The sequence below is a fragment of the Diadema antillarum genome, unplaced genomic scaffold (assembly GCF_040938485.1).
Source record: "Diadema antillarum isolate AM-2024a unplaced genomic scaffold, OU_Dant_1.0 scf00000143, whole genome shotgun sequence".
Classification (NCBI taxonomy): Eukaryota; Metazoa; Echinodermata; class Echinoidea; order Diadematoida; family Diadematidae; genus Diadema; species Diadema antillarum.
In genome coordinates, this window is record NW_027271032.1 from 2,289,643 (window position 1) to 2,311,356 (window position 21,714).

At 38.7% G+C, this 21,714-nt stretch overlaps 1 protein-coding gene across 1 annotated transcript in view; it reads right to left on the reverse strand.

Annotated features, from left to right (window-relative positions):
• LOC139721480 (uncharacterized) overlaps positions 1-21,714 on the reverse strand; it is an 85,226-nt gene that overhangs the window by 6,332 nt on the left and 57,180 nt on the right. Inside the window, exons 3-6 of the mRNA XM_071632796.1 lie at positions 15,207-15,413; positions 12,704-12,865; positions 6,399-6,717; positions 9-103 (exon numbers count right to left, since the gene is read on the reverse strand). Coding sequence (XP_071488897.1) covers positions 9-103; positions 6,399-6,717; positions 12,704-12,865; positions 15,207-15,413 — 783 coding nt within the window. The remainder of the gene's footprint in view (positions 1-8; positions 104-6,398; positions 6,718-12,703; positions 12,866-15,206; positions 15,414-21,714) is intronic.

Consider the following 21,714-nt stretch of genomic DNA (forward strand, 5'->3'; position numbering starts at 1 on the left):
GTGAGGGCGAGGGAGGGGTGGGTTCGTGGGGGTCGGAAAGATCGTCAAAGTTCACCATCGGGTCTTGATCCTCATCCTCAGCAACATGTTGGTACTCATCCTCCTGAGCAAACAAAATGTACCAAAAATAAATTACATATGATGACTGAGTATGCTTCTAAGGGCATTTAATTCCTTGGTTTAATATACTGGTGTAAAAGGAGCTGACATCTTGTATGAACTGCTCCCCTCACTGTAGACTTCTTGGTCATGTCGCTGTCAATGTTAGAGCATTACGCACCTAAATTGTTTTGTATGAGAAATTTTCATGTTCCATGTTTCTTTAACAACTCCGCTCAAGGAAATTGGGGGAAACTATAGATGTTTGCTGCAAACATCAGCAGAAATATCTGTAGACGTCTGCATAAATAACTATCAATTTAGTGAGGCCACCTGTTCATGTCATCATTTGAGTGAAAATTCTGATTGACCCATTGAGGATGGACTGATTTTGTTACAACACGCATTTCCCATAAACCCTTGCCAGAGTATACTTGGGACTCGTCCTCAACTGGTTAAGCAGCCACTTACGGGCCTGTCCTCTATGTTATAATCTCTGAGAAGTACACATCTTTTTTTCTGGTTTCTAATTATGGCAAATGGCATCAGGGGGAAATAAAGAGTTTAAAGTTTTCAAAATGGTGGAGTCATATCTCTTCCACACAAGCAGGAAAAAAACAAACAGTTTAATATATATATCACTGACAGATGTTATATCACATGAAATCGTCAGCACTCGCTAGACAACAGCTGACACATAATCTCATGTGTTTTGCCAAAACATGACTGGACCTTGATGAACACTTTTTGGGGACTCTCCCCTACACCATACAATAGAAACATTTCACAAGGAAATTTGTGGAACCAGACTCCAGACTGCAAAAATTTGACACCTTCATACATTCAAGTTGACTGTAATATCTTTTATGCTGAAGTTTTACACTTTTCATGATAATGTGATTTGGGTCAATGTCACATGGTGAAATACGACGAGGTGATGAAAGCTATCACTTCAAGACGGTTGCCTTGTTTTGTATAAAAACTCTTTCAAAATCATTAACTTGGAAGTCTAAATCTAAACTCAATAACTCTCACCTATAGGCCCTACTGAGCATTAATTTAAACTAAATAACTCTCACCTACATAGAGCATTATGATTCCCTCTCAAAACCATTGCAACTACAGAATAATTCTCACTGAAGGATGTAAGATCTCTCTATATTGAATTCTCTTGAGCAAAAAACAGAAAACTTTGAAAACATTTGCGTGCGGGCCAATGGTAGAATTATCAGGTGATGTCATCATTCCCTTGAATTTGTCTCTCTAATATCATATGTCTTCTTCCATATATATTTGTCCTGCATGGTGGTATATTGGATGTTATTGATTTGCAATATATATATATATATATATATATATATATATATATATATATATATATATACAATAGATATATATACATGTATATATACAAATAAATAAAATAAATAAATATACGAAAATTCAAATGTTTTGTTTGCTCAACTACCTTTTTTTTTAATACCTCAGTCAATTCAATCAGAGAGTGAAGTTTCCTTGAATATCACATGTAACGAAACCACAAAAAAAAAAAAAAAACTTGTTGTATGCGAACTTAGTATGACATTGTGGGTATCACATGCTGTCAACCTTGTCATGATTAACAGACGGTTGTGTTCCTCTTCCTTGTTCATGTGAACATATGTTGTACATTGTACATGACGATGATGTTCTGCTGCCAAAGTACAAGTTATCTGCTGAAAACATTCATCACTCACTGGTTCAAGGGGTCGACTAGTCTCATCTGCAAACCTTGTTACCTCAAATTATTCTTTTTCCATTGCCAGGATTTGGTATTAATGTGAACATAAAGAATTATTACATGACACATTTTATGCTGTCCTCCTTTTCTGACCCTTATTATTATAACAATTGATGATAAAAATTAAGATGTTGAAGATTATTATAATAATGAAATTACAATCATTATTACAAGTTGTTGTACAAGTACTACTATGAGTAATATCAACAATTAGTATATTATAGCAATTAATCGTAACAATTGATAGTAATAAGCATGTTGATAATTACAGTGATAGAATTAAAATTATCAATGAAATTAGCAGTATTGTAAGCACTTAAATGTGAGTACACAATTGTAGCATTAGTATTAGCATCAGCAGTACTTAGTAGAAGCATCAGTATAACCATCATTATCATTATTATCAATATCATTCCCTTAATCATTATTAGAATTAAAAGTGGTAGTAGTAATTGTTTTGGTTGTGCTTCACATGGATAATCACCATCATTAGCATATTTATCACCAGCACTGCACGGTTTGTCAGAAGAAACACATTTTTTTCGGAATCATTAATCACTGCCATTTCCCCTGCATTGCTGCCAACTTCTCCTGTAGACACAAATGAACGAGACACATTAACCCAGCCAGCTTGGCATCCATCCCAGGCTTGACACATTAAACTGTAACCTGTGATGCCAACGTGGCTCCGCCATCATTACGGGAATATCATTACACCACTATTCCCTCTCTACGCAAGAGAGAGAGGGGGGAGGGGGGAATATGACACTCCAAGTAAAGATAGCTGTCTAGTTGCACGCATGCCAACTAGGGTGACTGTGCAGTATCATGGTGATTGCAGTATTACGAGATTTATCTGACAATTTAGGGTTCATGACCCATCACCATCATTTCTACTTATCAAGATCATTTCCGCCTCTATGAGTTCAGCGTTACTGCCAGGGAATCTGATTCGATGATAGTCTAAATACACATTTATGTCTGCACGTACGTATCCACCCATCCATCACTCCATCTTTTCATCTGTGCATGTATATCAGAATGTTAGTTTGTCTGCCTGTATGTCCGAATGTGTGCATTTATAATAAATAAATAACTTTGACGTATGTCATCCAGCTGTTCGATCTCCTCTTCCGATCAAGAAGTTTGTTCTCAGATGATGCATGGCGGCATTAGCTATTCGTCATCTTCCATGCCACTGGTTACATTAATGCCAACTATTTTCACGTGGAGCAATTCCCCCCCCCCCCCCCCACAATTAGTGTGACACTTCGAATAATTTACGAGCCTCTTTTCAGCGGATCACTGAGGCCGTTTTCAATGGATGAGCATGATTACAGATAGAAATGGCCCATCTCATATTTGATAAGAGGTGATATCCCTACTGCTTCTTGGAAAATATTTACATGGGCAAAGCAAATGTTTACACCTACTATTGGAGGTTTAAAAACAACAACTGATGTATATGCACATGAAAAAAAGCTCATATGACTTAGTATTGTCCCTCCTGTCCTGATCTATTGATTTGAGTTTATGAAACCTCTGCAGTCTCACGTAGAAATTCAAGGGACATCAGGAGAAACTTGCACAAGAGGACTGACACCTTTAAAAAAGGTTGAACTCTTAGTCACAACCTATCTCGACCATGAACCAGATATGCCGACACACCACAGATGACGTTAGTACCGAGGGTGAAAAACACGGCGACACGCTCTCGTGGGGAGCTGTACCATAACAGCCATCAGGCGGTAATGTCAGAGCAGCGAGGCAATTTCGACAGTGGACATAATAAATGACATCTCATGGACGTCCGCCCAAGGTTGCGGTCTGTCCTCAATATCGGGCGAGGGAATTTTGTTGATGGCATTCTATATTGGCAATGCATATTGTAAATGCACATATTTGAGACAACCTCGTTCTATAAATGAGTACAGAGTTTTGAAATGAATGGTAATAGCTTCTCCCTGGGATTTACCTGTCGAGAATGATTTGATTGACATACAATACTACGGCAGCAATGCCATAGGCTTTTCTTTTTTTTAAATAGTTATAAGAGGACATTTCGTGAGAGGCCTTGTCAAGTCTGGTTATTCTGTGTGATATTCACAAGAAGGTGTACTGCTGGCAAAAGCGTCATCATTGATAGGACAGAAAGGTACTGCTGATAAATTCCTATTAAGTCAATCAAACAGAGTCATTGCTGTAAAAAGATCACCCATGACAATATCTCTGTCTAATGTGATCACTATGAATCAACAAAAGTAAGTACTGACACAGTATAAGGAATGTAAGTTTTTATGAATCATGATGAAAGTGGTAGTGATGATGATGATGATAATGATGCAGAGGGGGGAGGGGCACATAAATAGAAGGAATTTTGATGGTGGACATTCAGCACTACCTTCTCACTAACTTTCAAATAATCAAGACACTGGGGAGATGTCATATCAATATTGACACTAGCCATACAAATTTCTAGGACACTGTAAAGGTGAATAAAGACATCATGATACATGTATATATGATACGTCATCACGAAAACCATATAATGTTGGGGAAAATAATTGTATTGGTTTTGGGCAGATATGAATTTGTTTCATGATAAGCTTTACATTAATATAATATTTGCCCTACTTCATTACAATGAAAATATCCCCCACCCCCCCCCCACCCCCACCCCCCCAAAAAAAGTTACAGAACTGTACAAAGGTTATATGGCCAAAGTCAGCTTTACGGGCATTTTTCTTCCTTATATGATCTCCGACTAAATATGGTTAACTTGATGACGCACCAAGCACATGCTATGGTATAGCTTTGATGACAATGTATCTAGATTGTATTCTGGTGAACAAATGAATGAAATATGATTCCTTTGATTTTTTTTTTTTTAATGTAGTACATGCAAACCTCTACTTGGCATATCGTATGTCTAAAATATCACATAATATTATTCTGAACCCAAAATATCAGGCTTACTCTCATGATATCACCTTACACAATCACACTCATGCTAGCCTCGCAGATTATACTTTCGTACAGCTGGTACATCAAAGCCCATACTGCAACTACGTCATCTGCATGGTCAAAAATGTGAAACTATTTGATAATATTTCTTCCTCTAGTATGATCTATATCATCAAATCTGTGATAGGATGGTCAAAGTATTCTAGGCTGCTGATCTTTTTTTTTTCTTTGTTAGTTGTAGCTTTCTTTAAAGAATTGTAAGTTCAAATCACTTGTAACACTCATTATCCATGCTAAAACACATGCCCTGTATTAAGACTTCAAACAATTTGCAGTGTGTTGCAAAACCTTTCTGATGTTCAAAACATGCAATTTATTTGGCATCTGTCATTTCAATGCTGCAATGGATGAATGAGATGATAATGATGGTCCAGAAGATAATGTCTGTTGGTCTTGGCAATGACACTTTGACATTGGGTAGCATAACTGGCTGTTGCAAATCACTGGCAATTTACATTACAACAAATATGAACAAAAACAAGACGACAGTTTTCATGGGATATTCATCATGGCATTCATACTGTCTCAATGGCAAATTATTGTTAGTTTAATTTCATTTTCGACCATGTAAAACAAAGACTATACGATTCACACAAAACCTATGAAATGTGAGGTTTCACACAAGGATCTATGAACACATTCATACATTATGAGTGAACTCTTTCATGCATTTTGATGATTAGGGTAGCTATATCCACTCCACAATACTTTGGAATGAACTACGCAGTGAGGCACCATGTTACTGTGTTCAGAATACTGCACACCATTCCCTCACCTGTCCAAGCAAAGCGATCTTGCGGCGTGTTTTATTGGTCAGCCTGGCGCTATATCCGGTCACCTCTGAAGGCTGACCAATGAAGCAAGTGAACAGTCACTTCGCACAATCATAACAGAGCAAAGACAACGACTCAAAGTTGGAACCATTTCGGCAAATCCTTCACCTCTCCTACAAATGTGTGCTTCTGCATCTTTACGCAAAGTAAGCACAATATTATAGCTTCTTGAGATAAAAAGGCATACTACTCTTCCTTTTATTCTTTCATCTAACGCAATGGAAAAAACGCCATCTATCAATTTCATAGTCATGCATGCATTTGTGGTGTCATCTCATTTATGTATCTTTATGCCCATATCAATTCTTTCTCCCAGAACTTTTATTTGTATTTTTCTTCATTTCTCTTTCTTTTTTTTCTTTTTTTTCTTTTTTTTTTTTGGGGGGGGGGGGGGGGGGGGGGGAGGGGGTTATGATTTAAGAAAGTCGTTCAAAGAGTTACAACAATCAGGGTCCCACATTTGTTGTTATCATCATTATTATGGGTTGTTTTAACTGTTTTGTTTTGCTTGGCTTTGCTTTTTCTAAGGGGTAGTTGTTGCTGCAGTTTTGCTTAAATTATTAGATTAGGAACCCCCTAGCCTACAATGAATAGAGAGGTGCCAGTGGGGGAAACCTCTTGCTTATCATACAGTGTCACACCCATCCGAGCCTCATACTCACATCTAGAGAGCCAAGCCCCTCCTTGACGATACTCCTGCCATGCCTGGGGTGGATAGTGAGGTGCTCCCTCTCGATCAGGTGCCTGCGGGGGCTGTTGGACAGGGGCGAGTCCTCCAGCTGGCGGGCGTCGTAGCGACCGCCTCCCGACCCCACGCTGCTGGCCCCACCGCCGCCGCCCATGCTGCCACCGGTGGCGCCAGGAATGGCCACCGGTTTAGAGGAGGTGGGCGTGGTTGAGGGCTGGACCGGAGCTGCCTGCTTGCCGTTATTATTGATACCTGGCTTGGCGCTATCTGGCTGGATCTCCTCTTGAGTTCTCCTGGAAATAAGAAATGAGGAAAAGAGGGTCTTAGCTGTGGTCTCTTGCATTTGCAGATAATCATCGAAAGCAACATGGTTTTTAACTGAAAATTTGCAACTGGGCTAATGTTTACATTGTAACTGAGCTAATGTTTACAATGTAACACTAGCCTCAGGATCGAAAACCCTTTTTGTCTATGCATGAATGGTACAAGTAGGTATAATACAGCCTTGATAAAACAAATGGAAATTTGAGAAAAAATCTTGTATGTTTAACACTGCTCACCCCGTCAACGATTAGGTCTGAATTTGACCCACTTTTATGACTAAACGGCAACTTTGGATCTCAGACAGAAGAAGCCAAGCAAGATAACGCTTCAACATGTATTCATAGGCGTATTTGCACATTGAAAAAAAAAGAAAGAAAGACATGGGCCATCTTTCATGGTCATCATGAGGGCAGCCAGTGATCACTGTTAATATTTAGCCTCAGAACCAGCTCATATCAACCAAGGAAGATACCTCCTTGCACCACCATGCAGGCTTGTTTACTTCTTTGTTATATCAAGGTACTGTATAAGCTGTTATTTTCGGGAGGATTTAATTTATGCGAATTACTGTTGGACCATGAATTAATACGCGAAAATGTCGGCATGCACTAGTGTAATAGTACACTTACTATACATGTAGCCTCCGTGACAATTCGTGAAAACAACACCTCGCAAAAATGTCCGTGACCTCCTCTTTCGCGAAAAATATCTGTATGCAAAAATAACAGCTTATGCAGTATATGTAAGTCATTTCTCATTGGCTTTCATCAGAAATTGTCCATTTCTACTTTTTACCTGTGTTGTTAAAGCAGACATTTTGTTTGTTTTTGTACTGCATAGTAGGAAAAAACAAAACAGGAGGCAAAATGGTTCTGTCTTTGACACAATTTGCGGACACCCCGGGTGATGCCATGAAGACAATTAAATCCTGCAAATCAAGTTCAAAATGCTGGAAACGCATTGTCAAACAATCACGCAACGTTGCTACTTTGATTTTGTCTCGGTCCTCCCTCGATAAAGGCACATGGACTGCAATGACCGACGACCCTCAGAGTAAATGAGGGAGGGGAAAAATATATAACCCAGTTTTCATCTCTCTCGCATTACAGCTGAAATCACAAACACAACCACGGACTGCTACAACACATCTTGAGTGGAAGACATCATTGCTAAGTTGCTTTGTAGTAAAGATGACTCTTCTCTTATCATTTTACAAGAAAAGACTGATAATGAATAATTCTATGTAAGCCAAATATTTTGCTTCAGTGCTGAGAATAATATTTCATGAATCTGTACTTGTTGGACAATTGACTGATGGATAAAGTTATCATCAAGAAAAAGGTGATGGAATGAAAAAAAATAATATCATCTCTTTTGGGGAGAAAATCTCTGCCTTTGAAACAACATTATACAGCACATTTCTGTTATGCAGATGTTCGCTTACGGTTAGCACTTACAGGGGCCAAGCCTAACTATAAGTTCGCTGTTAATTGTGTTCACATGGGAGCACTAACTACTAATGTTTCGCAATTGGTGCCCTCATTATCGACCGCGTGTGTGCAAACCACATTATTTCTTGTGGTTAGGAGCCTTGCCTTAACAACAGGGGAACCACAATCATCTAAATTAGCTCACTAAACATTAACTTAGCAGCACCGTCTGAACTAGTAGAAGCTTCTTGATCATGCTCAGAAAACAAAACAAAACACACATAAACACACTATTTACCAGGGTCAAGTAACATGCAACTACATGCAAATATCAATCACCAAATCTTTCTGGACACATCTTCCCCATCCCCCCCCCCCCACACACACATACACACACACCTGTAATGTAATGCTTTAATCACGTTACATCGTTTCTATAGTGACAAACATGTTCATTGTTCTTCGCACTTGCCTCAAATTCCAAGTTGTGGTGTAGCTTTTCCTGACCCATTAACACTTATCACATGCCAAGATTCCAGGATGTATGTATGGAAAACCTAAACAAGCTGTAAATTCCAGTATCCAGGTGACAGGTGAAATTTACAAGCTGTTTACAACAGGTTATGTGTGGGAGGTGGTAGAATAGTTTGGCTGAGGGCAATAAGCCATTAGCAACCATTTAACGCGTTAATACACAAATAAATACTAATCTGTGTATTCTTGGTCAGTGTAGGTACACTCTGTAATACCATCTGTATCTCTCTCTCTCTCTCTCTCTCTCTCACTCTCTTTCAGCATGGCGACATACAATTACTTTCTGACTATACTACTTGATCGTGATTATAGATAAACATATATGTACCATGATTTCTGAAGTGGTTTTTGAACATGATATTCAGTTCCTGAAATTGATACCAGATGTAAGTCTGCACCTCTATTTTCAAACATGAACTCTGAAAGTGCTGACATTGAAATGTTTGGGCTGATAGCTAAAGACACACACTGAAAATAGAAAAAAAAATGGTGAAAACCATGCAAGCTGATATGCGCACGTATGTATGTATGTGCACTGTATGCATATATTCATGATTATATCATCTGTGTATCTGAGACAGGTTAGTACGTGTGTACAGGAAGGGCAAAAGTAGATTCATACACATTGTTTCTAGTGATCGTAAAACGTCAAGCATATCCTGGTTTCGTCACCTTTAACCTTCCCTGAAAGAACAGTTCTGCCAATTTTGTTTGTTTGTTTTTTATGGAAGGTTTACTGGAAACAATACAAGGGCTAGACACATTCCCTTCTTGTTCTGCAAAGGTCTTCTTAATTGTTTCCTACAAGCTGAGGGCAGAACAGCAATTAGTAGAGAGTGACCTCCCCCTGGCTTGACCTTTTGAGGAATACAGCACTTCATGGGGAGAACAGCTGGACAGATAAAGGCGAAAAATTATATTGTATATCATTCTCCAAACAATATACAGGACCAGATAAAGCAGAACTTGCCTATCTCACAACTATAATGAAAGGGGGGATGTGGGGTGACGTTATCTCTTCCAACAAAACACAGAATCTGACAGACATTTGAAATGTGAGAGAAGGATAACACGTACATACGTTCTAACAAACATATCTGCACACATAACAGGGCTCAAAATTAGTTTAATGCCCACTTAAGATAGATGTCTGGCCATCAAATTTAAAATAAGGCCATCTCTTGGTGGCCAAATCAGGCAATTAAGATTCAAAGGGGACTTTTACATTTGCTTTTGCTTCGGGCCACCATAATTTCACATTTCAAGATCTTAGTGATCCAAACGGAGAATCACAGAAAAAAAAAGAAGTTAATGTCGCATCGTGCATATAAGAATCCAGGTCCCCTGATAGCTCTGGTAGAAGAATTAATCCTATACATATTCTCTAGGTGAACATGAGCAGGAACAATGAATTCTTGTGGGGTGCAATTACCATTAGGCATGTGACTAAATAGATAAATAAAGGTTTGGGTTTTCTTTTTCAAAACACACATTATTTTAATGCATGCATGCATGCATCACAGTCAACTTACATGATTTATAACTATCAAAAACAGAATAAATAATCTAACATCATAAAAAATACTTTTCTGTATAGCACTTGTATAAATGAGGCAATCAACAATTATATCCATACATCATCCTCGAATCATGTAAGATAGGTTAAAAAAAAAAGGAATCTCATCAATTCCTCCGAGCAGAGCTTGTGATCTGTCGGTTACCTCAGTTCGTGTCTGAATGGTCAAGTATCACACCCCATGGGTCTCACTGCGATGTCACTGACCATGGTCAGTAGAGGGCCTCCTCCTCCTTCTCCTCCTCCCATACCAACTCGTCTGTGACAGCCACTCTCACACAGCTCAATACTTAATTATTCACACACACTTACTCCAGCTTAGTTGTGTGTAGTATGCTCCCAACCAAATGATGCACACATATTCACAAACACACAAATGCAGACAGTCATAGCAATACACAAGGACACCCAACACACACTCACATGGACACCATAATCATACTCTTGAGCATGCACACACAGACATTCACACACACACAATTAAGTACCAATCAGGGCCTTTAATCCTGTGCCTGTCCACAGGTGAGGTCATTACCCCCTAAACTTTTTAAAACACTTTAACTGGAACAGCAGAATTAATGCATTCATGCACACATTTAAAAAAACACAAACACACACATGCACATCAACAAAACCACAAGTTTTTTCACGACTATGGAACATGATCTAAACATTGAAGTTCATTTGCCTTTGCAAATTGGTGCTTGGCTGCCTTTGTAAATTGGTGCTTTGCACACACACATCAGTGCTTCATGCACCAATGTGAGTACAAATACTGTTGTACTACCAAAGTGTGCAGAAAATATTACCCAGAAAACAATATCCCTTGAGGTATTGTATGCACCAGGATCTGAATCATGTACTAATGTAATGCACATGGTGTGGGTCTTTGCACAGCAAGTACTGGAGAATTTGTGGTATGATGAGCCATTGCACACTATACAGTGCTCAACCGATAAAGTGCAACAAAATTCAATTCTGTAATGTACACTGTAACAAACTTTGTACATGTTCTTTTTACCACTTAATCAGAACCACAATCTACTCTATCAGGGCATATTGTGGCTAAAATACTTCTATTTCCCCTCACTGATGTTTGAATGATAGCGAAATACACAATTATGATCACCGTGATTTAATTTTCTTACAGAAACAATGAATTTCTGACTAATCCTGGATAGCTTCTGCCCATTGTACTTTTATACTCTAAGCCTTTGCCATTGGGTAGTAGGAGTAGTTTGTGGGACTACACAATAGGAAGGCATTGTGTTTTTCTCTCTCTTAAATGGGAGAAAAAACTTGTCTCCCAACCCCTTCCAAGTAAGCAGGAGCCACCATATTTTAAACTAATTATGTGTTTTACTATTTCTGGTACACTACAAGGAAGTCATTCACAAAACTTGGGCGAGATTCATGCTGGTCAAAGGGATGGTATAGTTTTGGTTCAGATGAGGATTCACATTTTAAGTTTTTGCGAGATAATTAGAAACCATTTATATGACATATCAAAAAGCAATGTAATTCAACCAGGAATTAAAAGTTCATTAGATGAAAATCGGTTTTGAAATGGCTGAAATATCCAACCCCAAAAAAAAATTTAAAAAAAAACAAACAACAACAAATTAAAGTGGTCCTCATAAAAGGTGAGTCAAATATCAAATAAACTTTTAATTCCTCTTAGAATTGCACGCTCCTTGATATGTCATAAAAGTGGTTCCTTATTATCTCAGAAAAAGTTAATCCCCATCTCAATCAAAACTATACCATCTCTATCATGTAAACACCATTAACCTGTTGAAGACGGGCTCTATAAAACACACATTTCCCATAGACACTTGCCCGAGTATACTCGGGACTCGTCCTCAGTCCCTCAATGGGTTAAAACATGCCTTGCTACTAAAACTCACGGTACAGCAGGTCTCCAAGTTTGCTTCTACAGTGTATCAAATTAATTATGTATGTGCTGTCTGCATACTATTTACTTATCTGTAAAATGGTAATGTAAAGGTTTCCAATACATTAATTTTATCTACTTTTTTAGAGAAACTGTGATATATTGATAAACTGGTAGAATCTGCATAAAGCCACTCTGTGACTTTGCACCAGCCTAACATGGGCACTGTGTATACCAGTGCATTACTGTGCATGTCATGTGAGCTGTAAGTGCATTATCTTGTCTGGATTCTCTGCCCCCGCGACGTGCTCCCTGGCAAATCAGGTATGCCGGTATTCCTAAATCTGTGGAAAGCCATGTTCTGCCAAACCCTTCACAATTATGCAGCGAGCGCTGTATTGACATGGTGTCATGAAGCGTGGGCATGCAAGCTTGCGTATAGAGACAAGAATTTGGGGGCGGCGGTTGGGGTTGGGGTTGGGGGGATGAAGGGGGATGGAGGGGAAGTGTCTCTGCCTCACCTTTGACCCCCACTTCCTGTGCGGGGCTGGGGACTGCCCATGGTCCTCCTGATGTCACTGGCCGAGAACTTGAGCCTCTCCTCTTTCTGCTTCTTTAGCTTGCGCTCCGCCAGAAGGAAATATGTGGCTGACAGGTGGTCGTAGCGATCCTTTTCTATCGACCTGTTGAGGAGGAGGAATACAACCTAATGCTTCAGAATCCTTTGAAATTGTGAGTGAAAATTAAAATCTAGAGGAGCTATCAAAGAAACTTTATGTTCATGGTTGCTCTTCTTCAGTTTCAAGAATTGCACAAAGCGGAACACAACTGTGCTTATGTATACATACATAACTGATATAATAACCTATAGATAAACAGACAAAATTGTAATTTTTTCCAAAAGTGCAATCACAAGTTCATTTTATATATTAATATTAGCAATGTCAGGTATTGTTATCTCTTGTTTTTATTTGTTGTTTTCTGAATGCCATACTCTCTATTGGCAATCTTGTCACAGCACATTTTGCATTGGATGAGCTTTTATGAAAATGTTGCTCATTGTGCCAGTATCTTGATTTGCAGGTATTACTACTGCAGGTATTGAAAAACTTATTATCATTTAGAAATTCACTTTGACAGTAACTTTTTATCATCTACCTTTCTGCAATTATATCAGTGGTTTCCTGTACTAGTACTTATACCAGTAGACTCATGTGACCAGCCTGGTCAAGTACTTCCACATGGAGAACATGTTTACTTGACAGTTTTGCTTTTTAACAATCACAAAACTCTTGAAAACAAAGTCATCATTTATTCTGCATTGTCACAGCTCTCGTGTGGCACAGCTTGCTTAAATTGCACAAAAAACTGTCAAAATTAGTGTTTGAAGTCTGGAATTAAAATCTCTGACCTTTTACTTTTAATCTTGGAGCATGCACAGAGATTCAATTTATCTTTATCTGGCCATATTTATACACATATCACCCTTTATACTTCCATGTTGTTTCCAATCTTTTCCTGGATACGTATTTGTAGCGCATATAATATATTAACTGAAAGAATTATAAAAAAAAACATAGATAAACAATTGAATATGTGAGAGAATATATGTAGGCCATCTATAAATGAACTTGTTCCAACACAAATGTTCATGACAAAATAAATTGTTACTAAAGCATATGAATTACAAATATCTACAACCTAAACATGAAGTTTCAGAATAATAATATCTCTCAAATACCAGGATACTTCTTTTTTTGCTAAAGCACTCAATATCCCCTCACTTTGTCTACACAAGTTATCAAAATGTCGTAACAAAATGGAAATACAGTGTCAGTTTCAATGGATACAACAGAACAAATCAATAAAGTTAAAAGGGAGAAACCCTAACAACAACAACCCCCCCCCCCAAAAAAAAAAAAAAAAAAAAAAAAACTGACACTTGAGTAAACTATGTAAATAATGTAAAGGTGCAATAGTCTAAAAACTCAACTGTGCTGTAAACATTGTCAGCATAAAAATAGGGAAAATGTCAGATGCTGAGGCTTTTTATCTATCATTAAAAAGAAAGTCTCCCTATCTTTAGTTTGAGGAAATGATGCAAACAACTTGCCAGAGGTGGTTGCTGTGAGGTTCTCAGTTAAAACAACACATTTAGGATATTTGACTGATAAAGTCTACAAGAAACAGAAAATAAAATGGTCAAAAGCACAGATAAGTATGAGAGATGGTCCACACAGGAAAACAAGTGAGACACCATGTAGCAGCTCTCACGATGATGACGCAAGTAATACGGATAATTGCATTGCACAAATGCCTTACAAATGCCTCAACTCCTAATTGCTGGTTTCAGGAGCCCGACATTTGATACGTTATTTGGCATCACTGACAGTGAATCCGGAGTGTGACTTTTGAAGAACCATCGGCTTGCGTGAAAGAATGGTTAAATCACCAGTATAGCAAAGTTGTTGTGAGAAAGTATTAATTACACAGGCTATTGATAAGACAAGTTGAGGGGGTGTATTTACCATATTTGCTTACAGTGGAAATAGATGTTTGGGTGAAAATCTATATTTTTAAATTTAAGGGCAATTTGAAAGCTTTCATTGTAATTTGTTGATGCTACATTTTGTTTGTCATCCCCTCCGATTCAGAAGAATTCTGTGTAATTCAATTGAAATTCATCCGTCATACGTCATTTGCGTTTGAAAAGTTGGGAACACAATGCCGTATAAATAGATACAAGATGGACTGTATCCCGGATGTTTTGTTGCCTATGTCATTCGGTATCTATTCTCTTCTTACCACACTAATGCCAAATGCAAGTCTTCTGATAAGATTAGATTGAACGTGGGAAGGTTTACAAGAGAAGGTACAGAGCTGGAATCTCAAGCAGCATTTCCTTCCACATATCCCACACTTTTTCTGCTGTCAACTGCCGTTGGCAGTGGAACTAAGTTGTAATCGTGAGGGGTTTGCCGTGATGCCGAGAGGACCGTTGTGTTCCGGAGGCTCTCTACTCACTCAAGAATGGACTTCCTGTCGGCCATCTTGCCGTTCAGCATGATGTCCATGATGCTGCCATGAAGCTGCTCTGAGATCTGCTCTCGCGTGATGACGGGGTCCGACGGCCGCCGCGTCCGCCTCCCGATGTGCAGCCAGGGGTCGTTCTCGATCTCCCGCAGGGTCATCCGCCTCTCCGGCTTGCGCACCAGCATCTTTGAGATGAGGCTAGCAGGGGAGAAAATGAAGAAAGAGGGGAAGATTATTTTTGGGTATGAGTCAGAGCATCAAATATCTATCAGGTCACCTCATACAACCACACATGATGTGTACTGTCATAATGATAATCTATTTGTATAAGAATCATTAAAATGCCAGTCATTACTTACCTTCCATTTTACACACACCATTTCTGCAATGCTAAACCAGTGTATTACATCACAATCAAAATTTCAAAGCCTCTTTCATTGCTGTTTGTGTCACAGATCTTGCAATCCTGGAATGTATTCTACAATGTACATCCTCATTTTTGACGGGCTCTCACATGTTTATCTTGTACCTACATAGATGTTAAATCTTTTTCAGTCAAGTCTTGATCGAGTTTAATAAGGGTGGGTGCATTGAACAATTGTAAGCGAACACAGACAAGTACAAACACACACCACTTGGACTTTGCGTCACAGGCTAGGGCCTTCAGGAACATTCCATTTGCCAAAGGGCATCATATCTGATGTGACTCCTACAATACTAGTAGCTTACACATCAGCAAATATCATTATGACACTTTTCTACATGAATCTCGACAAATTAGTTATTTCTATGTTATTCTGTAGCTCTGCATCACTAATTATGACATAAATTTGTAGTGTGGTGTGGCATTTTTTTAAACAAGATGGGAAGGTATCAAATCTTTTTGAATTCTCTAGAATAGTGATTATCTACAAACTCGTACATAAAGGGAACAGAAATCTACCTCACCTTCAGAGATTATAAAATTATCTAAAATGATCTCAGAAACACACAAAGCAAACTAAGGCAGATTAATAGACTAAATTACTTCTGATGTCATCCTTCCACCATACACCTCAGGTTCTTCCTAACTTCAAAACCCAAGGCAGTCAAAGCAATACAGCGACTTGTATCATCATTTTCTTTTGAACAGGCCACCAAGACCAATACACTACATGTATACTGTTTTAACATCAAATATCACATAAACAATTCACCCACAGCACTGTTTACGCACGGATGAACATAAACCCCCCTTGAAGGTGGGGTGTAGTCACCCACTGATGGAAGGATTGCATTTTGTGCATGGAACAGAGAAAGTACAGATCACTTTACTTTCAGAGTAGGAAGATACCAGCGGGGGAAAAACAGGTGATCTATATTAGATATGAAAGTATTCTACAGGCCTCTTTGTACAACTGATGGCAATGTGTTAGGCAAAATGAAATTTCTTCGTGATGGTAGATCATAACACACACACACACACACACACACACACACACACACACCATCTTTTTATCCCTTGCAAAATGCTACATCTGGATGAAAATCATTAAAGGAAGCCTGAGGTCCAAATCATACAAAATAGAGGTGAAACAGATGTCAAACTAATGCCTTAGTTAGATCTACAATGAGAATATTATGATATTAACGAACAGGCACTCAACACTCCGAATATATTGGAAAAAACTCCATATGCTTTCCCTGTGTTTCTTTTTTTTTCCTCTCTCTCTCTCTCTCACTAGCATGGATTCACAAAACATTTGTAATCCATGTCATTATATGCCCAATGAGTGACACTTGACATATACATGTATTTTTAGAGATTGTGACGTCATCAAACGTGCGAGACCACCACATACAAAAAAAAAAGAAAAGTGCATTTCCTTATTTATCACCGCTCTGTCTCCCACACACTTCAGACTCATTTGAGGCTTGAAGGGGATGGGGGTGGGGGGAGGGAGGGATAAGAAGGGAAGAAAAAGAGGGAGGGTTGTTGGAAACCATTCTGTCAAACTTTAGAAGCGGACGCAAATGTCTGATCTTCTCCCAGGCAGTCTGAAGTCCCCGTTGGCTTCTACGGTGATCAAATCATCACATATACACGAAGCATAGTTCAGTAGGCTCAAGCATCCCTCCTCCCACAGTCTCTCAAAGTTTATCATGCATCGCCCTTTTACATTTTCTCTGCCACAAATCCCCTTAAGTGGCAGGGCAGGGAAGAGAAAAGAAAGCCACAAGCCCACTTCAGGGTAGGCATAAAATAGAAAAACAAGAATGAATAATATTTAATAAAAGAGAGAGAGAGAGAGAGATATGCTTGCCCAATGTCAACTCCAAAATGCCAAGACTTCCCTGTGTACATACAAAACACTGCAGAGTCATACCATGTTTAAGGATAGAAGTCATGACTGGGGAAACACAATAATGCATGGGGGGGATTTTTTTTTTTTAATTTTTTTTTTGGATGCACGAAAAGTTTTTCAGAGACAATACACTTCTCTCTATACATGCATGTATATGACAAAAGCAGAAGTAGCTCTCATTTTCAAAGTACCATGAGGATGTTGAAAAGAAATGAACCCACAATGTGAACACTGTCATTGCTCAGTCGCAACATATCCAGTTACTAGGATTCCTGTGCTTTCAGGTGAAATAGAGAAGGTGATTTAAGTGCTCACACAGAATCCATGAAATGCCAGAAAATACTTCTCTTACTGCCAGTATGGATTTGGACTCTTAGCTGAACTCAAACACCATTTTTTTTTTTCCTGAAACATACACCATCTGTAAGCAACATTTGACAAAGAAAAACCTTTGAGATCTAACTCAGTGCACCAAAACCTTGAAATCTCTGTCTAAACCAGTCGTGCACAATCCAAACATGTTACGGTTTTGTTAGGAAATCAAAATAAGATTGCATTTGAGAGTGAAAATGATTTTCCTTTATCTGCTTTGTATTAGATGTCATTAGTTGGGAATGACATGGATAGTATACAGATGTATGAAGTCTACAAAATTGGCACACCAACTGGCTCACAACTAAATTCCTTCAAGAAATATCTCGAAAGCTGGTTGTGGAATGGTATCCACTGGAGAAAAAACAAAACAAAACAAAACAAACTTCAAGGCACTCATACAAATGACAAAAAAAAAAACCAACCCTCTCTGCAGAAAGCTGATATGAAAAAGAAAGCCAGTACATCATCCACAAAGTGTTGTTGCAATTTTAAAAACAAGCTGGACGCCAGCAAAAGCTACTTAGGAGAGAAGACAATACCACTGCTATTGCCGCAAATTAACCTGCATCACAACAGCTCACGAGAAGGGTGCGTGGACATAAAGAACAACAAACGGACTCGCACGTAAGCAAGCGGCTCGGGCTTATGGAGGATTTTCCTGTTCGATTCTTTGCCAAGTGGACACCAGAGACGGATCTAATTTGTATCACAGCCATCCGATACTCTCTCGAGTCTGGCAGCAACAGCCCATAAATATATCTTAATCGTCTGGGGGTCCAACGGCACGCATCTGCCCAGCCCGTGGTGTCGGACATCGTTTATTTAAAAGGGTGCAACGCCCTGAGCCCCGTGTAAGATCTCACCTTTCCATGCCCTCCAGAAGTCATCAGTGAACCTCTGAATGATGTGGGCATCCAAAGCGACAATTGTCCCACTGCAGTTCATCGATTTATGCAATGATATCAAGCTGGACAGACATGATCTACATTATGTGATCAGTCTTTGCCTTGACACACTAAATGTGAGGTGCTTGAGGCCATGTACAGTAGAGGTGAATGGGGTGGGTATATGTGAGGGTCACTAAAGGTCGTAATGTTTCATCCAACGGACAAAATAAGAATATCAATGCTATGCGAGTATCAATTAATATGCACCCTGGGTTGTACTGTCAGTTCATGGAAATGGATGTAGTAAAGTGAGGATGTACAGTGTAGGGTTGATGGGAGGCTACAAGGAGCTGAGCAAAGCTAAGAGAGATGCAATACTTCATAAGCTCAGGACATTTTATTGGCCTGTAATTCAATCAAGAAGATTTTGTTTTGGTGACCAAACTAACAGAATTGTAATCAATACTTCCTTCATCTAGAAAACAAGATTAACATGTTCTAGATACACCATACACCAACAAGGAGAAAGATATAGATGACTAGAGGCACTTGTCAGATTACCTCCTTGATATCATAACCTTTAAGAATTCTTCATGATTGAACTGAGGATTATTAACTGAATACATTTGACTATAATAATTCTTGTCTCACAAATGCACATCATATATATACACATAACTGTAAAGTGTGAATCACTTTTTAAAGAAAAAGAATATCCTAAGACGACTGAACAGTCAGACAGACATACAACCACACACACACACACACATAGACACACACACACATAGACACACACACACAATGTGAAAAGTAATGCACACAACATCAAAACCAATTATACATTCTTTTTTTATTTTAAAAAAAATGGGACTATGACGGGGAGGGGGAGCCCTAAGATTGCAAAATACAAGCACAGAAAAACCACACACAGATTAAATAGACACACACTTACCCAAATTAAAATGAAAAAAAAAAACCAACAACAACAAATCTGAATACCTCAGAAAATGGAAGTGGTATAAGATGAGAACATCTTGTATGCTAGGATAAAATCCCAGGCCGTTCAAGTGTAGCAAGTTCTAATACGAGCTTGTCGAGTCTGCATGTTTTTCTTCCTTTTCAGCAAATCTTGAGGAGGCTTAGACAATTTTGAGTGTATTCCAGGGAAATGAAGAACAATGTAACTGCCATCATCGTTTCAAGTGGAGTGCTAAAAACTGGAAATAATCTGCCACTGAAGCTCGCATTCCACGGAGGGAAACAGTACAATCTCCTCGTCTGAAAAAAAGATGGAGACAGTGGCTACATACTAGCCAAAGACACTATGGGTGCATTTGTACTTAATAACTTTTGGGGGGCCGTAAGCAGCATTTTGAAATGTAATTAGTGCAAAACTCGGTTACGCCCCACCTCAAACGCTATTCCAGAACGCCAATTCAAAATGTACAAAAAGTTGTGTTTAAATACGATTGGTGATTCTCCCTAATCGCATCTACTGGGGAGACATAAATGCCAAATTGTATACACCGAACAGCTCGCTACAATAAGGGTTTATAGGTTTTCAACCATGCGCAGTGCATGTTTGTGAAATTGACTCTTTCTAGTGCTCGAACATTTTTAGCGTAAACAGTACCCCCATGAACAGTGATTTGGATCAGGGCTTCAAATCGCTGATTCTGCCTTCAGAAATTGAGCAAAAACGCCCCCTTAGCCTAATCTGAAACATTTGAAGCACGTTCACTACTACTTCACCTGATTGTGATGAATGCAGAGGATGAAGCTTCAATGGTCCTATGGTGGGGGGTGGGGGGATAACCTGCAAATTTAAACTGATGTCTTTCAGAGATCCAAAGACCTACTCTACAATGGTAATGTGCCATGAATGCTTATCAGTCTCTGAGCTAGCTTTCTTGATCACCCAGTTTAGTCTTCATGAAACAGAAGTCAATTTGACAGGATTTCAGATGCCCTATTTTTTTTTTGTTATTCTGTCTCTGATATGAAAAAAAAAAAACCCACAACACTACACGAGGAGCAATAATTCTTCATATCAAAATTGACTTCGTGCAACCCATTTTTTAGTGTGGTGCCTGACATAGTAATACATCACACTGCAAGCAGTAATAGCTAAACATTATACATCAGACAGGCCTCAAACTGTATATTTTTCTTTCTCTAATACTGCCCTCTTTTTACTGCATCAAATTAGTATCTATTTCTCACAATTTGAAGAAGATGCGAGTCACACTTCTGCAAAAATTACATAACAACAACAACAACAAAAAACCTCTTCTACGAACAAACACATCCATTCATGATCACTTCAAGCCCTCTGGGCGAACTTGGCCTCAATTTTTTGAACCAGGCCGAGGTTGTTTTGCCAATGAGGTAGTGTTAGCCAGCACTTTCAGTCAATTTTCACAATGATCTGTTTTGTGTGTGTGTGTGTGTGTGTGTGTGTGTGTGTGTGTGTGTCACTAAAGTTTGTTCACCCCTCAGATCTAGGGGGAATTTTTCTGCAGAAGTTCTAATTTTGCCATCACTAAATTGGCAACTTTGAATTTCATTGCATATCTTGAACTGAAGAAAGATTAGATGGCACTAGCTAAACATGTCAGATCTGCTCAAAATCAGAGCTTGGAAATTTACAATCATTTGCCAATTTGAGAGAGAAACAATAATCTACTTTGATTGTATAAAAAAAAAAATGTTGTCAAATTCAGAATCAGTTGATACATACAGCATTTAACAGGCTCTTGAAAATTCTGCAACCAAAACAACCAATTACAAATATCAACAAAGGGCTGAAATGATTTTTTTTTTAAATCCTGCCTGATGAAATACTTAACAACATATACAAAAATCTGTAATAAGTGGTTTAACAGATTTTGA